Source organism: Lichenostomus cassidix, chromosome 8, assembly GCF_008360975.1.
Source record: "Lichenostomus cassidix isolate B80296 chromosome 8, HeHo_3.0, whole genome shotgun sequence".
In the NCBI taxonomy this organism is placed as follows: Eukaryota; Metazoa; Chordata; class Aves; order Passeriformes; family Meliphagidae; genus Lichenostomus; species Lichenostomus cassidix.
Window position 1 is genome coordinate 11,274,552 of NC_139489.1, and position 22,149 is coordinate 11,296,700.

The following is a 22,149-nucleotide window of genomic DNA, read 5'->3' on the forward strand; positions in this document are numbered from 1 at the left end:
TAGTTATACTAATTTCAATTAATTACCTCAGTTTACACCTGCTCATGATGTGATATTTAAACCATTATTTTTGTTCTATAATCAATATTTTACAGAGAAGCAAGAAAAATTCTATCAGTGCACTGAGCTGATGTATATGCTGTCACATCCGTAGACTTATTTACATAGGATGTTTGAATGTTTTTTCTTTATTTTTCTGCTCTGTCATGCCAAACTGTTCCTTAGTTCATCTACAGAAAGATCTAGTCCTACTGCTCTGTCTTGTCCTAAAAGGGAAATAATCCAATAATAGTTTCTGGAAATATGGGATTTTTTTTTCTAGAGGCTGTAGCAAACATGCAAATCACACACCCCAAACTCTTCTCCTCTGCAAAGTTCCCAAAAGAGAAATGTCTAGCTAATTTATGCACCAATATCCTGACCTGAGAACAGGGTAAATGACATAATGCTGAGAAAAATGCTCCTCAAAGGAATAGTCCTGATTTGTGGCCTTTCCTAACCACAGCAATAAATGCACATAAGACAAAGTCTGAGTGGCAGAAAAAAGTGCTGCTTGCTTTTCGTCTTTAAGCTTACAAACGATTATGCGGTTTATTTGTTTTTTCTTTGAGGAGCTATCTTGCCAAAATTGCAAGGATGTGCCTAATTAAGAATTCAGTACAATACACAATACACCAACACAGCATAATGCAAAACAAACAGAGCTCTCTGTCTCAGTATCCTATTCTAGGGAGCTGTGCCTACCACAGTGTTTCCTGTTTTGAAGAATCAGGGAAGTGACAGCCCCAAAGAGAGTGAATCTGCACTTAATACTTTCACACAGATTTTGCATTCATGGTCTGCCTTATTTCATTGACTTTCTTTGCCTTTGACATGGACTTTCCTTGCCTTTCCTTAATGCTCTGCTGCAAGTTCCTGCTTCATGTCCTATATAATGGCAAAACATGCAGTTTTTTCTTGAAAACTGGTATCTTGTTAGCTCCTGAAGGAACTTGCCTAGTCTATGGGTCAGAACTGGATATGTGATTTGTATTCTTACCATTAGTTTTGGGGAAGCTGCCATTGTATGTTTGCACGTTAGAAAATACCTACACTGCTTTTCTTACAATGTCTGTACATTGTCTGACCTTGCTTCTGGTGAATGTAATGTTTAATATACATCCATCTTCCAGGTGGAACCACTGAGTATGAAAGCTCTGTAAAATCAGCTTTGAAAACGTTAACATGGAAAAGGTCTTTCAGAACTATTTTAGTGGTGGATATGTTTAAGCTGCATGTGTTGAAGAAAGCAGAGAGTCAAGGGGAAGCTGGCAATTCCCAGGACATGGGGTTAGTTTCTTATTTATAGCAACAGATTTTACAGACAGCCAAGCACTGACATTAGCAGCCACTGGGTGTTCTCTGAATGATGCAGAAAAAAAAGCAGAAAAACTGACAATAATAACTTCAGATCAACTATATAAAAGATAACTTCTGACTGCTTCTTTTTTTTTTGTTTGGTGCTGGCTAGGCTAAAATAGTCTGTGTTTTTTGTTTTTTATTATACATACAGAGAGAAGACTAAGACTTTACCTAGAGGCAGTCTAACATGTTTAATATTTTTCTTGCCCATTTTAATTAAAACATCACATGTTTTCAGCGTTGGAGATTTTTTCATTCCTAAGTGTGTTTTATCACTCTCCAACACTGACCAGTGCTGGCTGAAGATGTTAATGCTCCCATGGAGATGCTGCTGCCTCTATAATTCTGCTTCCTGAAAGAGCTGTGAGTCCTTTCCCTCTCCTTTTGAGACAAAGTCACCAAAGTTAATTTAGCAGTGCTAATTTGACAATCACTTAAAATAAATTCTCTTCTTTGTTCATGGATTTATTTTAAATAATCCATGGACCTCCATGTAACTACAAAAGGAGTGCTTGTGCACTCCTTTTCTTAGGCAAAGCTGGTGGGATCCAAAAGCTTCAGGGCAGTGATGCCTTCCTGAAGGTGGTATTTGGAGATCCAGATTGGTCCGTGATCTCAGGATAAGCAATGGCAAAAGCATCTGAAGAAAAGCTGTTTAATATAGGAAGAGAAGAAGCATCTAAAAGAATCTTTGATTCCTACCTAGGTTTGGTTTTTCAACAGAAGCTGCTCTTCAGTGAAAGGCCCACGTGAGCTTTATGTCCCTTGAGATTGCAGCAATGCACTTTCTTAAGCATGCAGAGGAGTGTACATTGAGATTTAAGAGGAATATTAGAGATTAAATCTCACCTACTTCCATGAAGATTTGGCATTAACCTTTTATAGCCAGCTTGTTGCAACGTGTGGCTAAGGACCACTAAATTCTAGATATTAATTGTATAAGTGTTCATGTTTTGTAGGGCTTGACTGTAGCACCCAGTCCCCCTTAGCCACAGAAAAGAAAATCAAAAATAGACTTTTTTTACAAGAAAATAGGGATGGAATACTGGTGTAATTTGATTTTTCCAGTTGAAGTGTATTTAGGGTTGGACAAAGTTTTTTCCACAGACTGGGAACAGCACATGACAACAGTGGTGTGTATTTAACTTGTTCTATCTGCTCTAAAGGTTTTCAGTCCTGAAACAGGCTGATTAAATATGCAAATGTAAAATTCAGTCCTGGGCACAAGGCCAGTTAAAGGTCTGGTGTGGAAATTAGATGTTGGCTGAGCACTCAGCAGAGGAGGAGCTGATCTGTCACACCACATCAAGGTGTGGTGAGAGTACAGTGTCAAATGAGCTTTCTTACTCTGTGCATTGGAACAGGAGTTAAGGCATGGTTGGATGGAGCCTGACAAACAGTGCAGACAGAAAAACTCAAGTCTGACCTGGTTTCCTCTGCACTCACTGGCAATTCTCTCCTTGCTTTACTTGCACAGAAGAGACAAAGGTGTATGGCTGTAACAGCCATTCCCACTTCAATCCTCGAGGATGTTACAACCTTCTCCAACCTAGAGTTATTGTGCATAGGTGCATTCATAACTAACTAATGTGATATTTGGAACTGGAACATTTTTCCATTCTGCTGACCTCTGAGCAAGAACAGTGACCTGGTGAAGCTGACAAAAGATCAGGACTGTGTTGGAAATTTCCCTTTGGCCAAGAGTACCTGTTTGTGTTTCTGCTTAGCAGTGGAGGCTTGAGGCATGGTTATACATACAAAGGGCTGTGGGTGTGGATGAAACACTTGTGAACCTGACAGGAATAAATAACAACAATCCTTCCAGCCACCCTGCTGAGATGAAGAGCTGTGTATGTATTTGCAAGGGAAGATGAACTGACTGAAGAATGAAGGGCAAAAGCAACAGTGTCCTCACTTTTCTGCTGAGGCATTACATTTCTGAATTGTATTCTGGAAGGTAAAGTAGTTGTGACTAATAAGTTAGAAATTTTTCAATTAATTTCTTTTTGAGATTACAGTTTGGGGATTTAGATTATTATGCCATAATTTCTCTTGTGGTCAGTTACAGAACACCCACCTGCTGCTAAGGACAGCAACAGGCTGCTTTACTGAAAAGACCTTGTACTGGAAGTGCAAGGGCTGAAAACACTACTCAAAAACACTGCCTGCAAGCTGCCTGGTTCTGTGGGAATCAGGTGTTTCAGAATAATGAAATTAAATGAAATGAAACTAAATGCATTATGGTAACTGTAGTAAGCAGGTAGATACTGTCGGTTTTAAATTTGTTTCTCAGCGATTTCCAAGGCAGCTGGCCAGAAAAGTGCATCTGAAAATATAGTAGACACCTACTTGTGTTTTGACATGGCTAAATGTAAATCCCTTTGAATATATGGCCCTCTGTCAACTGAGAAGAAAGGGAGGGGAAAAAAAAGATTGTTTTTATTATCTGACTCATCCTTTAAAGCGTTTTGGAAGTGACATTGTGTAGGAGGGTAATAAGTAAGAGGGAAGAGCAGTGCATTTGTAGCAAGACAGCAAGCAAGACAGCACTGATCCTACCTAGCTAACGTAAGACACCTGGTAGGTGTCTTAAATACAAGTTCCCTGTTCAAAGTCACCTGAGGAAAAGGGCATGAGTATAATAAATAATCTAAGCAGGTCAGAGCAGAGGACTAAACGTGTCCAAAAACTTTGACTATTTCAGATCACATGATATGAAAGCTTACCCTACAAAGTCCAACAGAAGTCCATTTTTCTGTGCTTATTTCCTTCTTTTTTTGAGTTCTTTTTCCTCAGTGTTGTTCTACTATTTCCTTGTAAAATCAGTTGAAGTCACATTTTCCATAACCATTATGAAAGAACATGTGACCAGACCCTCCCAGTCTTCCACTAGTGAGCCTTCCCTTGCTGATCCCATTATGTGTGTGTGCAGGGAGGGGCAACTTCCCCCTTTTGAGAAGTAATCAATGTAATAGTGAGAGCAGGTATGTGGTTTATTTCCATCTTTTGAAAGGTTGTCAGAGATCCATTAACCCTGATAGATAAGGATGTGGGGAACAAAGGAACAAGTGACTCTCTATTCCCCCCTTGGTGCTTTGTGGCCCATTAGATGAGACACTGAGCTAGAAAGATACATCAGAAACATTAGCACGGGATCATGGATAAAACAGTGGAAAATTCATGCCTGATGTGAATAGGTCTCAGGGCAGTGTGTTTTCAGTGGATTTACAGACAGCTTGATCCATTGCTGTGAGAACCAGGTACTCCACGGTCTCAGAGAGGTTTTCTAACTCACTTTAAAGACAAAAACATAAATGTTAATGATAACACAGCTGAACTTGACTGACTTTCAGCAAGAAGCTTCTAACTAGTGAGTTTATTCCAGAGTCTGTCCTCAGCCATCCTCTCTACAGACAGAGAGGTTCTTCTCAGTGGCAGTACATATTTAGGGTTCTAAATTTCAAAACCTACAACAAATGGAGGTTTGTTGACAGAAATCTTAATTGGCTAATTTTAATGACAAAAGGAGCATGGGGATGGTTACTCCAGTAATTTTTCATATTTAAAGCTCATTAAATTTTTCCATAATAGAAGTTACCAGAAGCCATAGCTGCATTTCAAAATTGTGGAAAACTGTGTATGGGTCTTGTTTTATGAGAAGCCAGCCTTAAATAGCCTTGAAAACAGGCCTAATTTATGAGGCTTGTTATATTCTGAGAAAAATACACAGTTTTCTCTCTGGACCTGCTGAGAGTGCCATTGAATTACTGTAGCACTAGATGTGAATTATTGGCACATTAAGTTAGTTTTGTGCCATGATGTTAAGTTAGTTTTATGAATTGGGCCTTTGTTATTTAGGAGGCCAGCATGGGAAGCACTGGGGCTGTCATTAGCCAGGCCCATCCATATTTTGCTGCTACTGTTAGGAAGTCAGCATTCCAGCCCATCATAAAGGGCAGCAATTTCCATGCTTACAGAATTAATTCTTCACCACAACTTCTTATATCTAGATCTGAGTACGGTCCCAGTTCTAAAGAGGTCACCAAAAAGCCAGTGGCAATCAGCTGTGCTGATAAGATTAGATCAGTTAGACAGTGCAGAAGTATTTATGAAGTAAAGAGATGATAAAAATACATCCTAACACAAGAGAGTTTTGAAATGGCTGTGGCCTTCACCCTGAGTGCAGTATATTTCCTGTGGGATAGCCATACGAAAATAGTTGTCTTGGCAGTTGAAACAGGCAAAACAAGCTGTTTTACAGCAGCTGAGATGGAAGTTGCTGGTTTTATTTGAGCTGGAGAAGGTAGCCGTTTGGTCCAGAATTGTTCACAACTCCCATTTTCTCTTTGCTACTAGTGAGTACCACTCCCACTTGTAAATGCTTTGTCTCCATGGCACAGAAAGCTTCTGAAAGACATGCAGCCCTTGTGGGAGAACTGCCCTTTGTGAAGCACCAGCACCTGCCTGCTGCAGCTCTACAAAAGGCAGCAGCAGCAAACGCCATCGTAAAGGAGAGTGAGGGAGGCAAGGCACCCTGATCCAGGGAGCTGGCCGGGAGGGCAGGGGGAGGACAGCTCACACTGTCACATATCCCTGCAGAGGCCCCAGGGGAGCAGCCCCAGGCAGGCACAGCTCCCTGAAGGCTGCCCAGGCTGGTTATGCAGCTCTGGAACTCTGTGTGTGGAATGGGCTGGTGAGAAGTGCCAGCACTTCCGACAGGATGCTACAGGGACCAAACTTGCCAGCATCTGCGGGTGCCACCGAGAGTGAAACCAAGCTCTGGAGAGTGCCTGCAGTCCCTGTTGGATCTCTGCAAGGAGCAGCTGCTGACTCCCACTCAGCACCAAGGCACTCAGATGTACATGGAGTGCAGTCAGCTGTACAGGAGCTGGCTGCAAGACAACGCCGTAGCTGAGCAGAATTTCTTGGCCTGTTTAAAAAATACATTTATTTGAATATGAAACTCCTTTAATTCTCCTGCAGACCAAAGAGATGGCAGAAAGTATGTCAGGAATGTTCCCTTCAAACACTGCAATTGTCTGGCATTCTTGTCAGCAACTTAGAGATGAAAATGCAGCAGTTCAGAAAAAGATCCTTTGGCAAAGTTGTCATGGGTCCATTTAATCTTTGCAAACTCCATGTCATGCATGCATGAAAGACTAAGCATGGAGAAGCAGAGAAGAAGCTTGCTTTTGAGTAAAGACCAAAGCTCTCAGCAGGCATTTGAGGAAAGGAATAATCAGCAGATGCATCTGCATGGTACACATAGACAGTGTGAAAGCTGCTTCTGTCACTGCTGTGAGGGCAAAAGAGAGCTCTCCTTCCTCCAGTGACACTCACTGCATGGGATAGACATGAAACACATTGCTCAGAACAGTTCAGTTCTACTTCACGTTTTCCAGGGAACGCAGACAAGTATTACTGGCTGCAAATGCCATTCCTCGTTGCTGAAATGCAGCTCTCTCTTCCTCAGCATAGCAAAGTAAATTGGTCTTGTTTTTGTGAAGTACAGTCATGAAAAATAACTTGATCAGAAAACTGAATCTTTGGGGTGTTAAAGAAAAAATTGGTCCAATGAAAGTTGAGTTCTTATACCACAAAAGCAGTGCTCCTATAAAAGACAGGGGCAAAGGATGTAAAAACCAGAACCAGTTCACCAAGCTTCCAACTACAAATGCACAGAAACACATGGATTTGCTCAGTTATTGTGGTCAATACCCAGAGTGCTGTGCAGCCCTTCAGAACGACCTCGACAGGTTGGAGTGATGGGCAAAGAGCCTTTGGCAACTGTTCTATATCAAAGGTGTAATTCTACTTTAAAACACAAGCACTTGGAGTTTAGACTCCTTCACTTGCCTAATGTACTTTGCTACAGATGATTGAGCCTGCAGAACCATCTTACATATGTCTGTGGAAAGAAAATTAGTAATCTGGTTTATTGAAGCTTCTCCTCTACATTAGAATGCTACTGCCATGAAGCAGAACAACTTTCAATTTGCATTAGACCAGTTTTTTGTGCCAGTGTTTAAATTCTAAAATAATTCTTTGTAACTTTCAAAACTGTTTTTTTCCTGCTTCACAGGTTGATGCGGAGGGAACACAGGAGGATGTTTTTCTGGAAATCTGCAAGACAATTGACTCTTTTCTGAAAAAGGAAGAGGCAGCCTTTTCTTTTTCACCAGAAATGCAGTAATGGTGTGTAATGGTGTCTATACAGCCTCACCCACACGCACCCCACAGCCATGATTTGCTGGTCAAAGCAGTGCTGCTTTCTTGAGAGGTATCTGGAATTTGTGCATGTGGTGTGTTACTCCAGAAGAAATCTTTGTTCTGACAGTACACTCAACAGAAAGTGGTCTGTATGCTAACCCCACTCTAAGAACATATTTTGTTTTTTTGGGTGTTTGCTCTTCATGGGTTAAAAGCAGCAAGGTGAGCAGCAGCTCTGGTTTGTATTTCAGTCACACAATTTCTATAGGAACTGGGACCTTGCCTGGCCAGCAGGGAGCTCTCCACCCACCTCAGTCACTGTCCAGCAGACTGACATTAGGGTTCTTGCTTACAAGTTTCCCATTGGTTACTGTTTTCTTTTAATTAACAGTATTAATTTTTGTGGTGTCACTTAGCTTGTTCTCGGGCTTTAGTGACTCAAACCTGTTCTCCGTAACACGCAGCTCTAAGACAGCTGGAATTAGTCAAGCTAGAAGTTAAAATAAACTTTTCACACAACCCCAGAACACTATTGCAAGAAAAATTAATTGAAGAGAGAGTTGAATGTTGTGGAAGTCTGTCAACCCATTACTGGGGAACAGACCCCATTTTTGAGACAGTCTTGTCTTCTGCTGGGAATGTTACGATTTTGTAACTGACTTCCCAGTCTTGTGAGCTGAGAATGATGATTGTATTGTATAGCCAAATATATAATCCAGTAACAATCCATATTAACAGCAGTTGTACTATAGCTATTAAAGTCTTTATGTAAAGTTGATTATGAGTCAGAACATCTCATGTCATCTTTAAATTACACTTTGGAAGTATTTAAAATGCAGAATTCAGATCATCAGCTGTTGTCTTGTACTGGCATTGCCAAAACTTGGGGGGGGAGGGGGATGTGGTGGGGTGGGAAACCAACAAAAAAAGGAAAATGTCAGGGATTATTTGATTCATGTTGCTTGCACCTTTAGTAAGCCATTTATCTGTAATCTGCAAAAAAGTCTGTAAAAGTCATACTGTATTTCCGTTAGGTTAACCAAAATATTGTGGAGTTTCTTTGGTATACTGACAGCTAAATAAAAGCTTGTTTGACATTCCTGTAAAGTAACTGCATCCTCTTACTGGAACTACTGGATGAATTCAGTGAAAGTGGGTTGCATGATTGCTCGTATTGTCAAAGGTGTACTTTATGCAGCAAATTTGCATTTTTAAAGTTACCTTTCTTGTAATGAAGACATAATACAAATAAAACATGTACAAAAATGAGGAGTAATGATTTCTGTTACAGTATATGTGGGTTTAATCCTTTTCAAAGCACAGTACATGACTTGAAAATATAGCTCAAATCAGCATGCTTACAGAGTATGTCCTTTTTCCAATCAGGGCAGATTCTTCTGTTTTCTTTTCTTCCTTAGCATTTGCCCTGTAGATGCTAATTCAATGATTTTTTAGGGTCAGTTTTACATATGTTCTTATCCTTCATATCCTGGATGTTCCTTCTTTCCTGGGTCCTTCTATAGCCTACATTTTACCTCTGATGCTCTAGGAAGTGCTTCTCCAGCTCCAGCCAGGGCCATTGAGCAGCAGCAGCAGCGCCTGCAGTACCACATCAGCTCGAGGGCAGCTCTGGCTAACCAGCCCTGGTGCACCAGCAGCTGCTGCTGGAGTCGCTTCTTTTTAAAAGTACAATACTCTGGAGTTACCATGAAGTTCCAAATTCATCTGGGTAGGTTTTCTGGAGTATTTTCTATGATTTTTAATTACAGTAGAAGTTATAAAGTGTGGAGTCTCATACTTGTGCAGGATGGGAACAAAGGCAACAACCAGCTGCTATTTTGTTGGGTTTTTTAAAATCGAATTACAAAAATTATTTACCATACACTTTCAGCTTAATTTTTCTTTCTGCTTCTTCTGTCTTCTGTGGAAAAAACCAAAAAAACCCCATGCTTGATTTGGTGTATGTGCATTAGATACGTATTTGCATACCTTCATAATGTATGCAGGAGAAACAGCTGTATATGCATGCATAGGGAAACATTAATATTTATACATATTCAATAAAAGAGGACTTATCCAAGACACTTCTTTCTTGGGTGATTCAGACTCAAAATTATCCTTTGGCTTCCAATTTTGTTTCAATGATACCATGATTTTTTGTTCTTTCCAAGCTATCCTAAACGATGACTGAATATTTTCTCTAATTTACTTTTCTTATTTTATTCCAATAGTTTTTTTCAGGATAGGAACAGAAAATTAATATTACCACAAATCCTCTTCCTGATAATACACTTTCACCAACTCTAGTTTCCTGTAAATAGCATGAATTATGTGGAGAGCACATTTTTACGGTATTAGAAAGCCTCTCAGAGCACAACCTTTTCCAATTAAAACTGAAATACATCATGTGAGGTTTTATTTTTTTAAGATTTATTAAATTTAAGTATATGAGATCCGTGAGATATGTTTACATATGATACTTGCTCAGTGTTTTAGTAACTGTACTGTATTACTTTCTAAATAGATTAAATGCCTAAATTTTTTTCTGAAGCAAAAAATAGCTACACCTAAAGTTATTGCAAAAATTAATACTGATCAATTTATAATTAAAATTACTAGGTGCAGCTAGCCAATTATCCTTCTTATTGCCATCTTTTGAAGTCAAATTGGTTTGTTTTCTAGCTAATTGCTCTGAGTATTCTAGTTTCAAAGCAACTGGAAGTCTATTACAGTTATAAAATAATCAAGTGTTTCTGAATCACAAGCTATACATTTCAATAAAAAATATATTAAGTAAAATATGTCACAATAATTACAAAGCTTCTCAGACAATGGTATACACTGTACCAAGGCTACTAAAATCTGGATTTTCTGTGGTCTGACAAAGAAGTCTGTGAGTAAGTAAGGTAGGAGAGAAGTGGAATGCTAATCCTGCCAAGGCCAGAGCGAGTTGAGCAGTGCAGAGCACCTCAGCCCCTAGCAGAGAGCAGCAGAGGAGGCGCTGAGCATCTCAGGGCTGCACAGTGAGTGTTGGAGGATGGAGCCAAATGTCCTTTAAGTGCTTTCCATCTGGATTAAAAAGTCAGAACTACACAGAAAGGAAGTCACAGCAAGCATTCTATATATAAACAGACTGTATCCACATAGTTTATTTCTCACAGTTCTCCTGACAATTGAACATTATTTAAGAACATACTGTATACACAGATAAGAAGAAACATACAAAATGTTTTAAATGATGCACAACAAAATCCAGCAGTATAAAAGAATGCATGTGAACCCTTGCTCACTGCTCAGGCTAAATTTAATCACTGTTTAAATAGTAATAAAAATACAATCTTTCATGGATCTTGTGCAGACTACAAAAGAGGAAAAATTATTACCATATATATGATTTATATTAGGCAGTTTTCTTTGATGAGTTGCACTAACAACTCCAAATACAGAGGCAGAAGGCTGTGTATTTTATTTTAAAGGAGTTAATGTTGAGTATTAGAGACTTTACACAGTTACTAGCACTGGCACTTTTCACCATATTTTGTACACATCACATGATCATCTTATATAACATTACATTTAAAAAATATATCTGAGTGACAATTTTATAACATTCACACACCATGAGCTGGTTAAGGAAGCAATGCCACAGTTGCCCCCTGTAGTGCTTCACTGTTGGTAAATAGAGTTCGTCGTGGTTTTAAAAAAAAATTTAAAAAATTGAAGGTCAACATGATTAAGCAGCTCCGATTTAATAAAGGCCTGTAGCCAACCATCGCCGAGACAGTGAGTATTTTTAGAGTACAGCCTAGAAGCAAACACTGTCATTGGTTAAAACCTTGCCTAAAGAAGTCAGTTACTGTGCTGAAAACTATTTCACAACAAAACTGCAAGCTACTAAACTGTTTTTATATAAATACTTCATCTCCTCTGGATCTCATTATAACCAAGTTCTTCAAAGCCTTTGGAATTTACTCTGTCTTTAATGTGTGCTCTCATTTCTGGCTCACCCTTTTGTATGTTTTTCTTTTGTTTAGATTCACCACCTAAAAGTGACTAATGTGGTGAAAGAAAAGTCTCCCAGTGAAACCTTCTGCACACTAGGAATGTTCAGCTGCTGTTCAGTGATCTAGAACCATGACAGCTCAAAGCTGTAGTTTGACAAGTACACCCAGGAAGCTGTCATGCTGTGAGTGACATTTCAGGGAAAGCAGAGTCTTTCCAAAATGTGCACAGAATTAACAATGGTGCCATTGTTATTTTTCAAAGAGGATAGTAAACCCAAGATGGTAGATCTGCTTCCCATGTCATCTATTTGCTGGAAAGTAGTTTGGGTCAAGATAATTGTAACTGGTGCCCTGGGACATGCAGTAGTCTCTGTCTAAAAATGTCTCTGCTCTGTAAATAGGTTCTAACTGGTGATCTTCCTTATGAATCTCTGTTTCATGCAGACTGCAAGGGAAAGAAAAAGATAACAGTTTAAAAGTCAAATATTTTCCTTATCTTTAAGTTTCAGAAACAGTGATCATATGAACAGACTCATACAAAACTGGATAGCAATTCATTCATAAAGTCCAATTCCCCCCGCTGTTTAAGTGTACCAAACCTATCTGTCCACTATATTAGAAAAAATAAATAATAAATTCAGAATTTGCTTGCAAAATGCATCTCCCACACATAGGTGCTAAATTATCTTCAACTTTACCAACACAGGAGACATGTCCTGTGCTGGAGCAAAGATTTCCACCCTACATAGCAATTATGCAGTAGAGAGATTCAATCTAATGACAAAGAACAAGTAGAAGCACAGGCTGCTCACCAGTCAGAACAGGAATCACAGAAATCCAAGGACATTTCTTGAGGGCAGTCTTGGCAGTGCCACCGAACACCCTGGATAGGTTCAATCCCGCAGTTATCGCACTGTGGAGCAGATGGAAGAGCACTGAGAAAACAGCAACTGCAGGCACTGCCATTCCTAACAGTGCACAGCAACTCACCCCATGGAAATCTCTGTGTGTCCCTGTGTCACTGCCAGCCCACACAGCTGACTTCTCCTCACCACAGACCATGATGTACTCGTGGATAAAGAAGTCCTCATTGTCTAGGGGAGGCCCTGCAGAGCCCTGAGGATCCATCAAGCTTTTGCTTTGCTCCCCACTCCCCAAACGCTCCATCCTGGCATCATCCTGCTCAGGAAAAGCAGCCCAGCCCTGCCTGCAGACACTGCTTATCCTCAGGAGGCTCTAAGAGCTGCTGTGACACAGCACAAGAATGTGATGTTTCACACAAGTCCAACCACAGGAAAGGTGAAACTTTCCAGGTCAGAAAGAAGCCTTAAGACCAGTGCAGCAGAGCTTATTGGGAGGCTGCTGGTGGGCTGTGGATCAGGGCACAACAGGGCAGACCCGTGCACTTTCCAACTCAGGAAATGTAGTAACACATTAAGGGTGGGCTGGAACTAAAAGCCAGGTGGCTGGGAAGGAAGGGGAGTAACTTGTTCAGAGAAGGAAACAGAGCTCTAGAACTAAAACTGAGCAAGAAGACAAGAACTAATGCCAAGAAGAATCAGACAACACAAAAGCTAAGTGCATGAGTGTGGCAAGAAGAGGAAAAAAAAAAAACAAAAACAAAACATGAAAGACTAGATGAAATATTCACAATGGTATAGAAGAGGGACAGAAATGCAAAAATATTTTTATATTAAAAAAGCTAAGAAAATGGGATGTGCTTTTCAAAAATCTAAACTACAGAGTGCTGCAGAGATAGGGCTGAAAAGGAAAAAGAAATGTGGGAAACAAGCCTGTGCTCCCATAGCTCATCCTCTATCCATCTATCAGAACCTGAAGTTCTCTCTCAGCATCTGTGAAACCCACGAGCACAGCATCTGCTCCTGCCACCACTTAAAGCACTCAGGGTTACAAACACCTTACACACAGATCTGCCACAGCTGCATCCCTTCCCTCCACACATGGCTGAGTTTGAGGTTGGTAATGAGGAGGGACTAAGCATACCAAGAGCTGTTCTTTGAAATATCAAGTTCAGAATAATGCTATAACAAAAAAAAAAAAAAAAAAAAAAAAAAAAAATTGGCTCCAGTTATTTGCATTTGAGAACCAAGACAGTGGAAACCCCTAACCTTAATTTTTGTGCTCCAGCTCCCCTCTGCCCTGTGAAACAGAAATAATACTGTGCCTTTCATTTCATAATGAAGAAAAGTATTTGCAAGTTGCTCTGATATTATAGCAGTGAAAGCCATAAAAAAGTCCACAAGGGATTCAATATTCAAAGCACAGGTTGAATAATGTGCAGTAAATGAGGCTGAAGGCTGTGCAGGACCAAAACTGCTCTCAGTGGCTGCTTATTTAGGTGGTCTGTCCAGCCCATGGACTGAATGAATTTCCTGAGGGAAAACAGGACATAATCACCTGATTTCATGGCTTACTATAATGCATAATACAATCAAACTCAAATGCAAAGAAACTTTCAAACTTCAAATGCTTGACACTGAGTAATGCCAATTTACTTCTCAGAATAATTTTACATAGAAAAAGCAATCAGTTTGTTAAAGCCTGGTCTGCCTGATTCAAGTTTTGCTTTTTGGGGGAAAGAAAATGCTAATTTAAAAAAATCCCCACAAAATGAAACATCAAACACACCATGCTAACTAAAACATAAAAAGCACCTGGGTGGTCTAATAACTGAAATCTGTCAGTATCAACTGACAAGGCTGTCCTTGTTTTACAGTCAATTTGAATTGGACCTTAAACTACCTTTATCATAAACTATTCTTATGTAAATGGGTATTAGAAAATAAATCTATAACGCTAAACAAGGTAAAGAAACTGTACCCACAGTCACAGCGACCAATTAGACACAAAATCCCCTGCAAACCAGAAAATAAGATTTTGAATGCCCTTCCTCCCATGTTGCCTATTAATGGTTGTTACTGGGACAATACAGATGTTTTAACTTAATGTTTATTTTCTTAATTTTACATAAACATTGATTTGTGTCCTGGCTTCAGCTTCTGTCAGTTAACACTTGATGAGATTCTGAAGTTGCTACAAAGCAAAAAAATTATTAATCTATTATTCAAAATCTCTGTCCCTCCTTTGGCCTCAGGTGGAGGCAAAATGAGTCCAAATTCATAATCAGAAAATTATCATTAATGAATCACTGTCAAAACAGATTGTAGTGTCAAATGTAGTATCATGATTTAACAAGGCTCTAATACAAGCTGTATTTTCATAATGTGGTGACAAAAAGATAGAATATTTATTAATTTCCATATAACATCAGCATTCAGCAAAAGCTGAGCTACCAGAAAGAGTGAATTATGTGGGCTGTTTTTCTTAAAGAAAATGAGAGAAAACAGACACAGTGAAAAAGAACTAAGGAACCAAACTTGCTGCTGTATTAAACAAAATCTTTTCAGGAAATTCAAACAATGCTCTCTTGGAAAACTTCTAAATTCCACTGAGTAACAGAAGAACATCTCTTACACTCACCTTAAATCCCACATGCTGCACAAACCCACTTTCTGCATGCATCTGCTGGAGTTTCTGTTTCTTCAATTTTTTAAACTCTAACAGTTCTTTGTATTCAGGTAACTCTCGGTATGTTACTGGAATACTCTCTTCATCCTGTTTGAGGTAAAAAAACCCAGAAAAATATTCTTACTGTAGGAATACAGTAATGTATCTTGACAGCTTATAAAAACAGACTGCTATTTTTCATAAATTATGAAGCAGTTTGTTTCCCTACAGGCCAGTGCAGACATCTTTGCCAGAGATGTACAACAAATGGTTCTCTCTTTTTCAAAGACACACAATTTCTGTTTTTCCTCATGCAGTTTCCTTCAACAAAGGTTGAGGATCTGTTATGAAAGGAAGAAGCTCTAGTTCTAGTTCAGATGCTCATTTCAAGGGAATGATTTTATTGTAGCAACTGTAGTTGGTTGATGTCACCTGTTTTCAAAGATGACAAGTCTTTACTCATGTTGAGCAGTTTTCACATCCTACACTGACAGGCATAGTCAGGTAGGGAAAACAACTGCAAGATAGTGATTAAAATTCTTCTAATGTAGCCCAAATGTGGCATTTCCATTTCTTTTTCTGAATCTATGAAGATTGAAGATTCTGTATTATTTAGTAAGTTTATTAAAGAAAGTGAGGGAAAGAGGCTTTATTACTTTTCTGAAAGGCCTTATCAATTATTTAACTGTAATTATGAGCCTATATATTGGACTAGACTGCAAATGTTCAGAAAAGTTATGGTTAAATGACACCACTCAGTTGTACAGTGATAAGCTACATCACCTTAAATATAAAACAAGGATTCACCTTCCATTTTTCTGAGAAAAACTGCCTGTCACAAAGTAACTGCACACTGAATAAAGTATGCTTTAATAACTTCCTGTGTGGACAATTCATTCTGGGATAATAAGTAGCTGTGTTCTAGAATAATTAAGACTACATAACTGAAAAGTAAATTAATTCTGTTAGGAATAGTGGGTCTTCACTTGGAAATAACTCATTTATACCAAAATATAGCTTTTCAGGAATTGTTATGACTGGTAATAATTAGGCAAAAATTTTTGTCTTTACATAGGAAAAGCATGTGGTAATTCCACTGTGAAGTCAAAGAAAACTTCATTTTCCTACTACAGTGCATTTCTTCTGCACCATGATGCAAAGTATCTTTCTCCAAGATAGTGATTCCCACTGAGAGATCTGGCTTTTAGCACTAGAAAAGAATCCTGTACATTCATTTTACTGAAAGCCAGAAATGTATTTATCTGGAAATGTTTCTCTAGTGAAGAAAGAAAAGATTATGCCAAACTAAAAAAGTCTGTGTGTGTGTATGGGGCAAATGTCCACTATTACCACTGCAAAAATGTGGAACAGCAACTTCTGTCTAAATAAAAATAAATCCCAGTTGACTTATGGTGCCCACATCAATTATTAGAGTTAGGACACCATGGCAAAACCAAAATGGTTCAGAAAACTGTTCAGAACGATTAGAAAATATGTATTTTAAAACAATATAGAACAAAAGCATATTTGCTCAAAAACAGTTGCATTTCATCTCTTCTAATATGTGTTTTGCTCCCAGGCCTTTAAGATTCTTATTGGAATAAGCAAAGTTATCAGGAATGTCTGTGGATGAGCTGAAAGACCATCAGAGAGAGAATACAGAACATGAGTGAAGATGGGATTTCAGACTGGGAAATACATAAGTAAATTTAATATGCAGTGCAGGTAAAAAAGTCAGTACAGAAAATGAATGGACTTATAGTGGGTGGCCTCAATACTTGTGTTATGCAACAAGCTTTTCACACACAAGATGTCACTAGGCTTACAAAAAAATTAAAATCAAAAAGTCAGGTTCTTCAATCTAAGCACAGGAAAACCACAGTGATTCACACCAGCTGTGAAACTTGCCCAGCTCCCAAGCAGTGGATATAGTCCCTCTCTAATTCTATACAGAAATGGGAACTACGTATGTCTAAATTCCTGTAGTATTACTCCATGCGATAAATTAGGAAAGTAGCACACTTCATGATGTAGCAATTCACTGGGTTAGGATGTCTACTAGAATTTGCCTCTAAGAATACATAAATTTCCTTGTTGATTGACAATTCAGTCTGTTAGTTCACACTTTGAAGTGGATTTTACAAAATCAGGAATTAATTCAGCCAGTAAAAGATAAAAAAAAACCAAAGCACTTGAATTTTACCAGAGCTCTATGTAACCTTTCTAAAACACATCTTTAACCAGAATCCCAACTATATAGTTTACACGATTTTCAAGCCTATCTCATGCCAGATCCCTTTTTAAAAATATGCAACTAAAACTTCTTCAAGACATATCAGGACAAAACTGTTTATGACTTACAGACTTCCTTCCTGATTTGGTCTGAATATTTTGCTTTTAGAGGCTGTTACATTAATGATGTATTTATAATTTAAAATGGCTCATGAATCTTATTACAATTTAATACTTATAGGATGATATTTTATGGTGAAGATGCCTAATCCTCTAAACACTAAACAAGGTCAAAGTGACAGCAAGCAAGACATTCTCTGACTGATTTAACTGACATACCGATACTTCCTCTTCTGCTGCAGTATCCATATGGCTGTGAAAACTGCATCTGTCATCATCTTCATCCATATAAACTGGAGGTTCATGAGATGTCATGAAAGTTGAAGGTTTGAAAAGATGTTTATTTAAAGGATGTTGCCGTCTACTTGATGACTACAGTGAAAAAATGGTATATTTTAAAAACATTCCTTGGCTATTATTTAAATAACCTTCATTGATAAAACCTTGCCTGGAATTTGTTGTTTTGCATTAAATAATCCATCATATTTCCAATTACTTTTACTTGTATCTCTGTATCATAGCCTCACACAGCTGGAATTCTCCCCCATAACACATGGAATCAAATGAACAGTCCAATACTTTGGTAAAAATGCAGCAAGAAAGAGCCCTTACCATAAAACCACTACCATCTGAACAGATGAGTCTAACAGCAAAAGTAAAACTCAAAGTAAGGCTGTTACAATTTTGAAGACTTAGGACCAGAGAGCAAAAATATTAAAAAACTTCCAATGATGTATGAGACTAAGCAAGGAAGTAATTTTGCACAGGTCCAAGAGCCAAAAGGTCCATGCTTGATGCTTATCATCAACTTCTTGTATTTGTGCTTTAGGAAAAAACCCCAAGTCTAGAGCTATTGTCCTCGTGCAGGAGAAATAAGGCAATTCATTGCATCAGAAAGAGGATTCTAAGAGTTAGAAAGAACTGCTCTCTGAAGGTTCTTTTTCATTGCCACTGCATGAAAAAGGAACCAGAAAAACATAAGATGAAATAAATTACTCCATTAGTGCACACCTAAAAACTTCCAACTTTAATGCTGTCTGAAGGTGTAGAATGAATGCCAGTTTTAAAAGAGGTTACTTAAAGGCACTCAGTCCTTACTACTTATTCCTTAATGGGAGAATATTCAATATCAAAAAGAAGAATTTGGGGTGAATGAAACTGACTCAACCTCTTACTTAGCTACTTTCCCGACCAGCATTTTGACATTTTTAGTGCCAAAACTTACATTCCTCAACTTTAAAAAAATCAAAAAATGTAGTAACAAAGTGTTTTTTCTAACAATCATAAAACAGAGGATTATTTAACACTGTGCCTAGCTGATCATACAGCTAAAGCAAAAGGAATACTTGCAACAGTTAGTACTTTCTCCTTTTTTAGCAAGAGCTTATATCCCAAAGGATTCCTCTATCAGTCACAAATCTGCAATATTATAGTACAACCATTTACCTCTAAAGAGGAATTCAATCTCTAAAGAGGGATGTAGCATTATTTTACAATTGTGCACAGTTTAAAAAGGCACAGATGACACAAATTATTTAGATGGAATGCATCTATGCAGACAGAAGTACCACAAGGAATTGAGATTAGGTCTGTTCAGTCTTAAGGGAAGAGATGAAGTCTGTAGTAACAATTGGAAGATGGTACCTCTGATCTGCAGAACTACTGCAGTGAAAAAAACAAAAGAATTTCTTCTAAGACTAATGTACTATTGGGTACATTGTGTCCAATTTTTCTACTTTTTGCCTTATGATCACCAGCTACCTGTGTTTTGGTGCTTTTATGGTTTCCCTTAAGATTTCAAACCTCTCTAAAATACTGCCATGTATAAGGTTAGATGGTATTTCAGCTTGAGCTGACACCGTAATTTACATTTTCTGTTAACACAAAACAGATCTGCATTCGATGCTAGATCTGGAATCAGGAAAGGAAAATTGTGCTTGTGCTTACACAGTAGCACTGCCATGCATAACAGTGCTGTGACCTACAAATTGAACTGAGGATTTGAATTCTCTTCTTCTGGTGAAAAATGAACTAAAGTACTACTGAAAAGCAGACAGTTAAAGACCATTTTCCCTGTGGGAAATATATCTCTAGATTAAGCTTAAAAGCAGGTGCACTAATGATATTATATAAGGATTAAATTGAAAATGATAAGCCATAATTGAAGAACTGAATACTGGAGTCCTAAATCTCTGATCCAGTTTTATTTTCACCAGCAGTAGGTAATGGTTATACAAAAAAATAAACTGATACATCCTGCTTAATTTCCTGTATCATTTGTTAGAAGAGACGTATGTCATATGAGTAGATATACAAAGTAACTTCAATAAGATACTCATGAACTGAATAGGCTTCTCACCTCTCCAGTAACCATTTTAAAAAAAGCATCCTGGACAATACCCATGGAGAAATGCATTTTCTTGTGAAGTACCTCTTGTGACACAAATCTTTACATTAAATATATCTATGTTTCTTATTTTCCCATAGGTATGTGATTTAAGTATTATCATCCAGTTTTCATACTTCTATTACTGGCAATAAAGCAGATACACTGCAGTCACAGTGTCTGTGTACACTCAGTATCAAAATTAGGACAAGCATAACACAAGCATGACCCAATAGCCCTTGCATTTCCTTTCTGCCACATTATGTTATCTCCACTGGAGACCTGGGAATAACTAGCCTGGCATGGTGCTGTCAATCTGTGCTTTAAGTACTCAGCTCTGTTAGCAGACTGAGAGCTCAATTTCCCCACACACACACAGTTTGATTTTTTCATCTGCTGTATTCCTTACATAGGATACAAATATAAAACAGAAATGCTGCTTAATACAAACCAGGGCATGATGACCTTAACTTTTATGACCTGCCAATAAGGATGTGAATCACACTGCAAAAACTGATGTCAGCATTAGATGTGTTCTAGACAGAAGCCTAAGAAAAATCTGTATGATGTGACCATTACTGTTGCAGTATAAAAATGTTAAGAATTTTACAGAAAATATGTTTCACTCTTGGTTATACTGGGTTTGTCCACAGTGGGATCACTGTTCAAATTAGTGAAAAATATGGTTCAAATGTCCCACATCTACTGATTAAGTATTCCCACTGTTTATTACATACAGTGATCCACTGCCTGGCAGCATTGCACACATTCTGTAATGATAGTCTTTCCAAACAAAATTAACAGGAAAGAGCAAAAGGCATGACCAAGGTAATTTAAAATGGTACAGTGACATAAAGAAATCAAACAATTATAATTTCCAGAACTAAATTTTCAACACCTCTTGAAATCAGCCCCACAGTATTATTATAGTACAGAAATTAGCCCCAGCTGTGTAAGTAGTTTGGAATTCTGACAGATGAATCTCCACAGCATTTAAGGTATCAATGTTTCCAGCTAGTTTTTTAGTCCTTTTGCCAGAAAGCACTTTTCCAATAGACAAGGTGGCAGAGAGGATCATGTCTGCACCTTCCCTGCCTCTGTTTATAAAACACAATAGAAGATTAAAATCATGGTGAAAGTAAAACGGTATTACCATGATGGATGGCAAACTGGAAAGCCTCCAATACAAGCACTTATTGTTTGCAGTAACTTCATAGAATACTAGGAGACAAATAAGGGTGTGTAACACTTTAAATCATTACACAGGAACTGCAGCAGATCTTTGTATCAACCCACAGAGAGCAACTTCTGTTTCCAACCTTTCAAAGGACTAAATCTGCAAGTTTGCCCTTTTGCAGAATCAGTGTAAAGTCTTCTCTATTCTTTATCAGAAAATATCATGGACAACTGAATGCAGAACAGTGATGCTACTCCACAAAATGTCACTGTAAGAGGTTTTGAAGAATTTTTGTAAATACTGTGGAAACAAAAAACCCAAACCCAACAAATAAAACCCCTGTGAAACCTGAGACTGCTCTCTTCTACTATCTATGGTCTTTATTAGTACTGAGTGCCTCATTCTTTAAATCACAATATGTGACTGGTTTGCAGAGAAATTTAGTAGTTCCTTTTGCAAATTAAGATCTTTTTTCTCATCCATTCCAAGATCAAAAGAAGCATTGTATTTTAATAGGCATTTATATGACCATGCTATTTTAATCATCATGTTGCAAATCAAAATAAAACATGACATTTCAGTCTTAAGCCTATACCTGTGCTAATTCAGCATGCTCAGTTATACATAATTTTCTATAGTTTGGTTAATTAGAAGGGTATTGTACAGTATGAATACAGATTCTCTTCTCTTCTTCCAACAGGGCTTTCATTATCACTTCTTGATCAGTTATAGTAAACTTACAAAAGAGGAAGAAGTACCCCAAGACCATCATTCAACCCTGTCAGTTCAGCCTGCAATCTGAACGCTGCATGTCCCCAAGAGTGTCAATGTGAAACTAGAATTAACATCCAATTCACTCCATAGTGCTACTGGCAAAAGAAGATTACTTCATTGAGTAACTTTATTAATCTATTGAAAGTATTAATGATTCTGACTCAGCCTGCACATAAATGCAAACAGCAATACAGAATTCTGTAATATTTTCTCACCTTTTTGGAGTATAAATATAAGTTTGGAGTTCTTCCTGGAACTGGAATACCAGCTTTAGTCAGTTTAATAAAATATTTTTGCACTCTGCTGGCAACCTAGAA

General features: G+C 38.1%; 2 protein-coding genes across 4 annotated transcripts in view; one reads left to right on the forward strand and one right to left on the reverse strand.

Moving 5' to 3' along the window:
• Nucleotides 1–9,316, forward strand: part of AK5 (adenylate kinase 5) — an 82,054-nt gene extending 72,738 nt beyond the window's left edge. The window contains exon 14 of the mRNA XM_085067863.1: nucleotides 7,484–9,316. Coding sequence (XP_084923989.1) covers nucleotides 7,484–7,594 — 111 coding nt within the window. The 3' untranslated portion in view covers nucleotides 7,595–9,316. The remainder of the gene's footprint in view (nucleotides 1–7,483) is intronic.
• A 1,411-nt stretch (nucleotides 9,317–10,727) lies between these two features.
• ZZZ3 (zinc finger ZZ-type containing 3) overlaps nucleotides 10,728–22,149 on the reverse strand; it is a 56,905-nt gene continuing 45,483 nt past the window's right edge. For all 3 annotated transcript variants that reach the window (XM_085067862.1, XM_085067860.1, XM_085067861.1), the window contains exons 9-13: nucleotides 22,048–22,143; nucleotides 17,715–17,867; nucleotides 15,117–15,251; nucleotides 12,428–12,528; nucleotides 10,728–12,060 (exon numbers count right to left, since the gene is read on the reverse strand). In XM_085067862.1, the coding sequence (XP_084923988.1) occupies nucleotides 11,916–12,060; nucleotides 12,428–12,528; nucleotides 15,117–15,251; nucleotides 17,715–17,867; nucleotides 22,048–22,143 (630 nt within the window). In that variant the 3' untranslated portion in view covers nucleotides 10,728–11,915. The remainder of the gene's footprint in view (nucleotides 12,061–12,427; nucleotides 12,529–15,116; nucleotides 15,252–17,714; nucleotides 17,868–22,047; nucleotides 22,144–22,149) is intronic.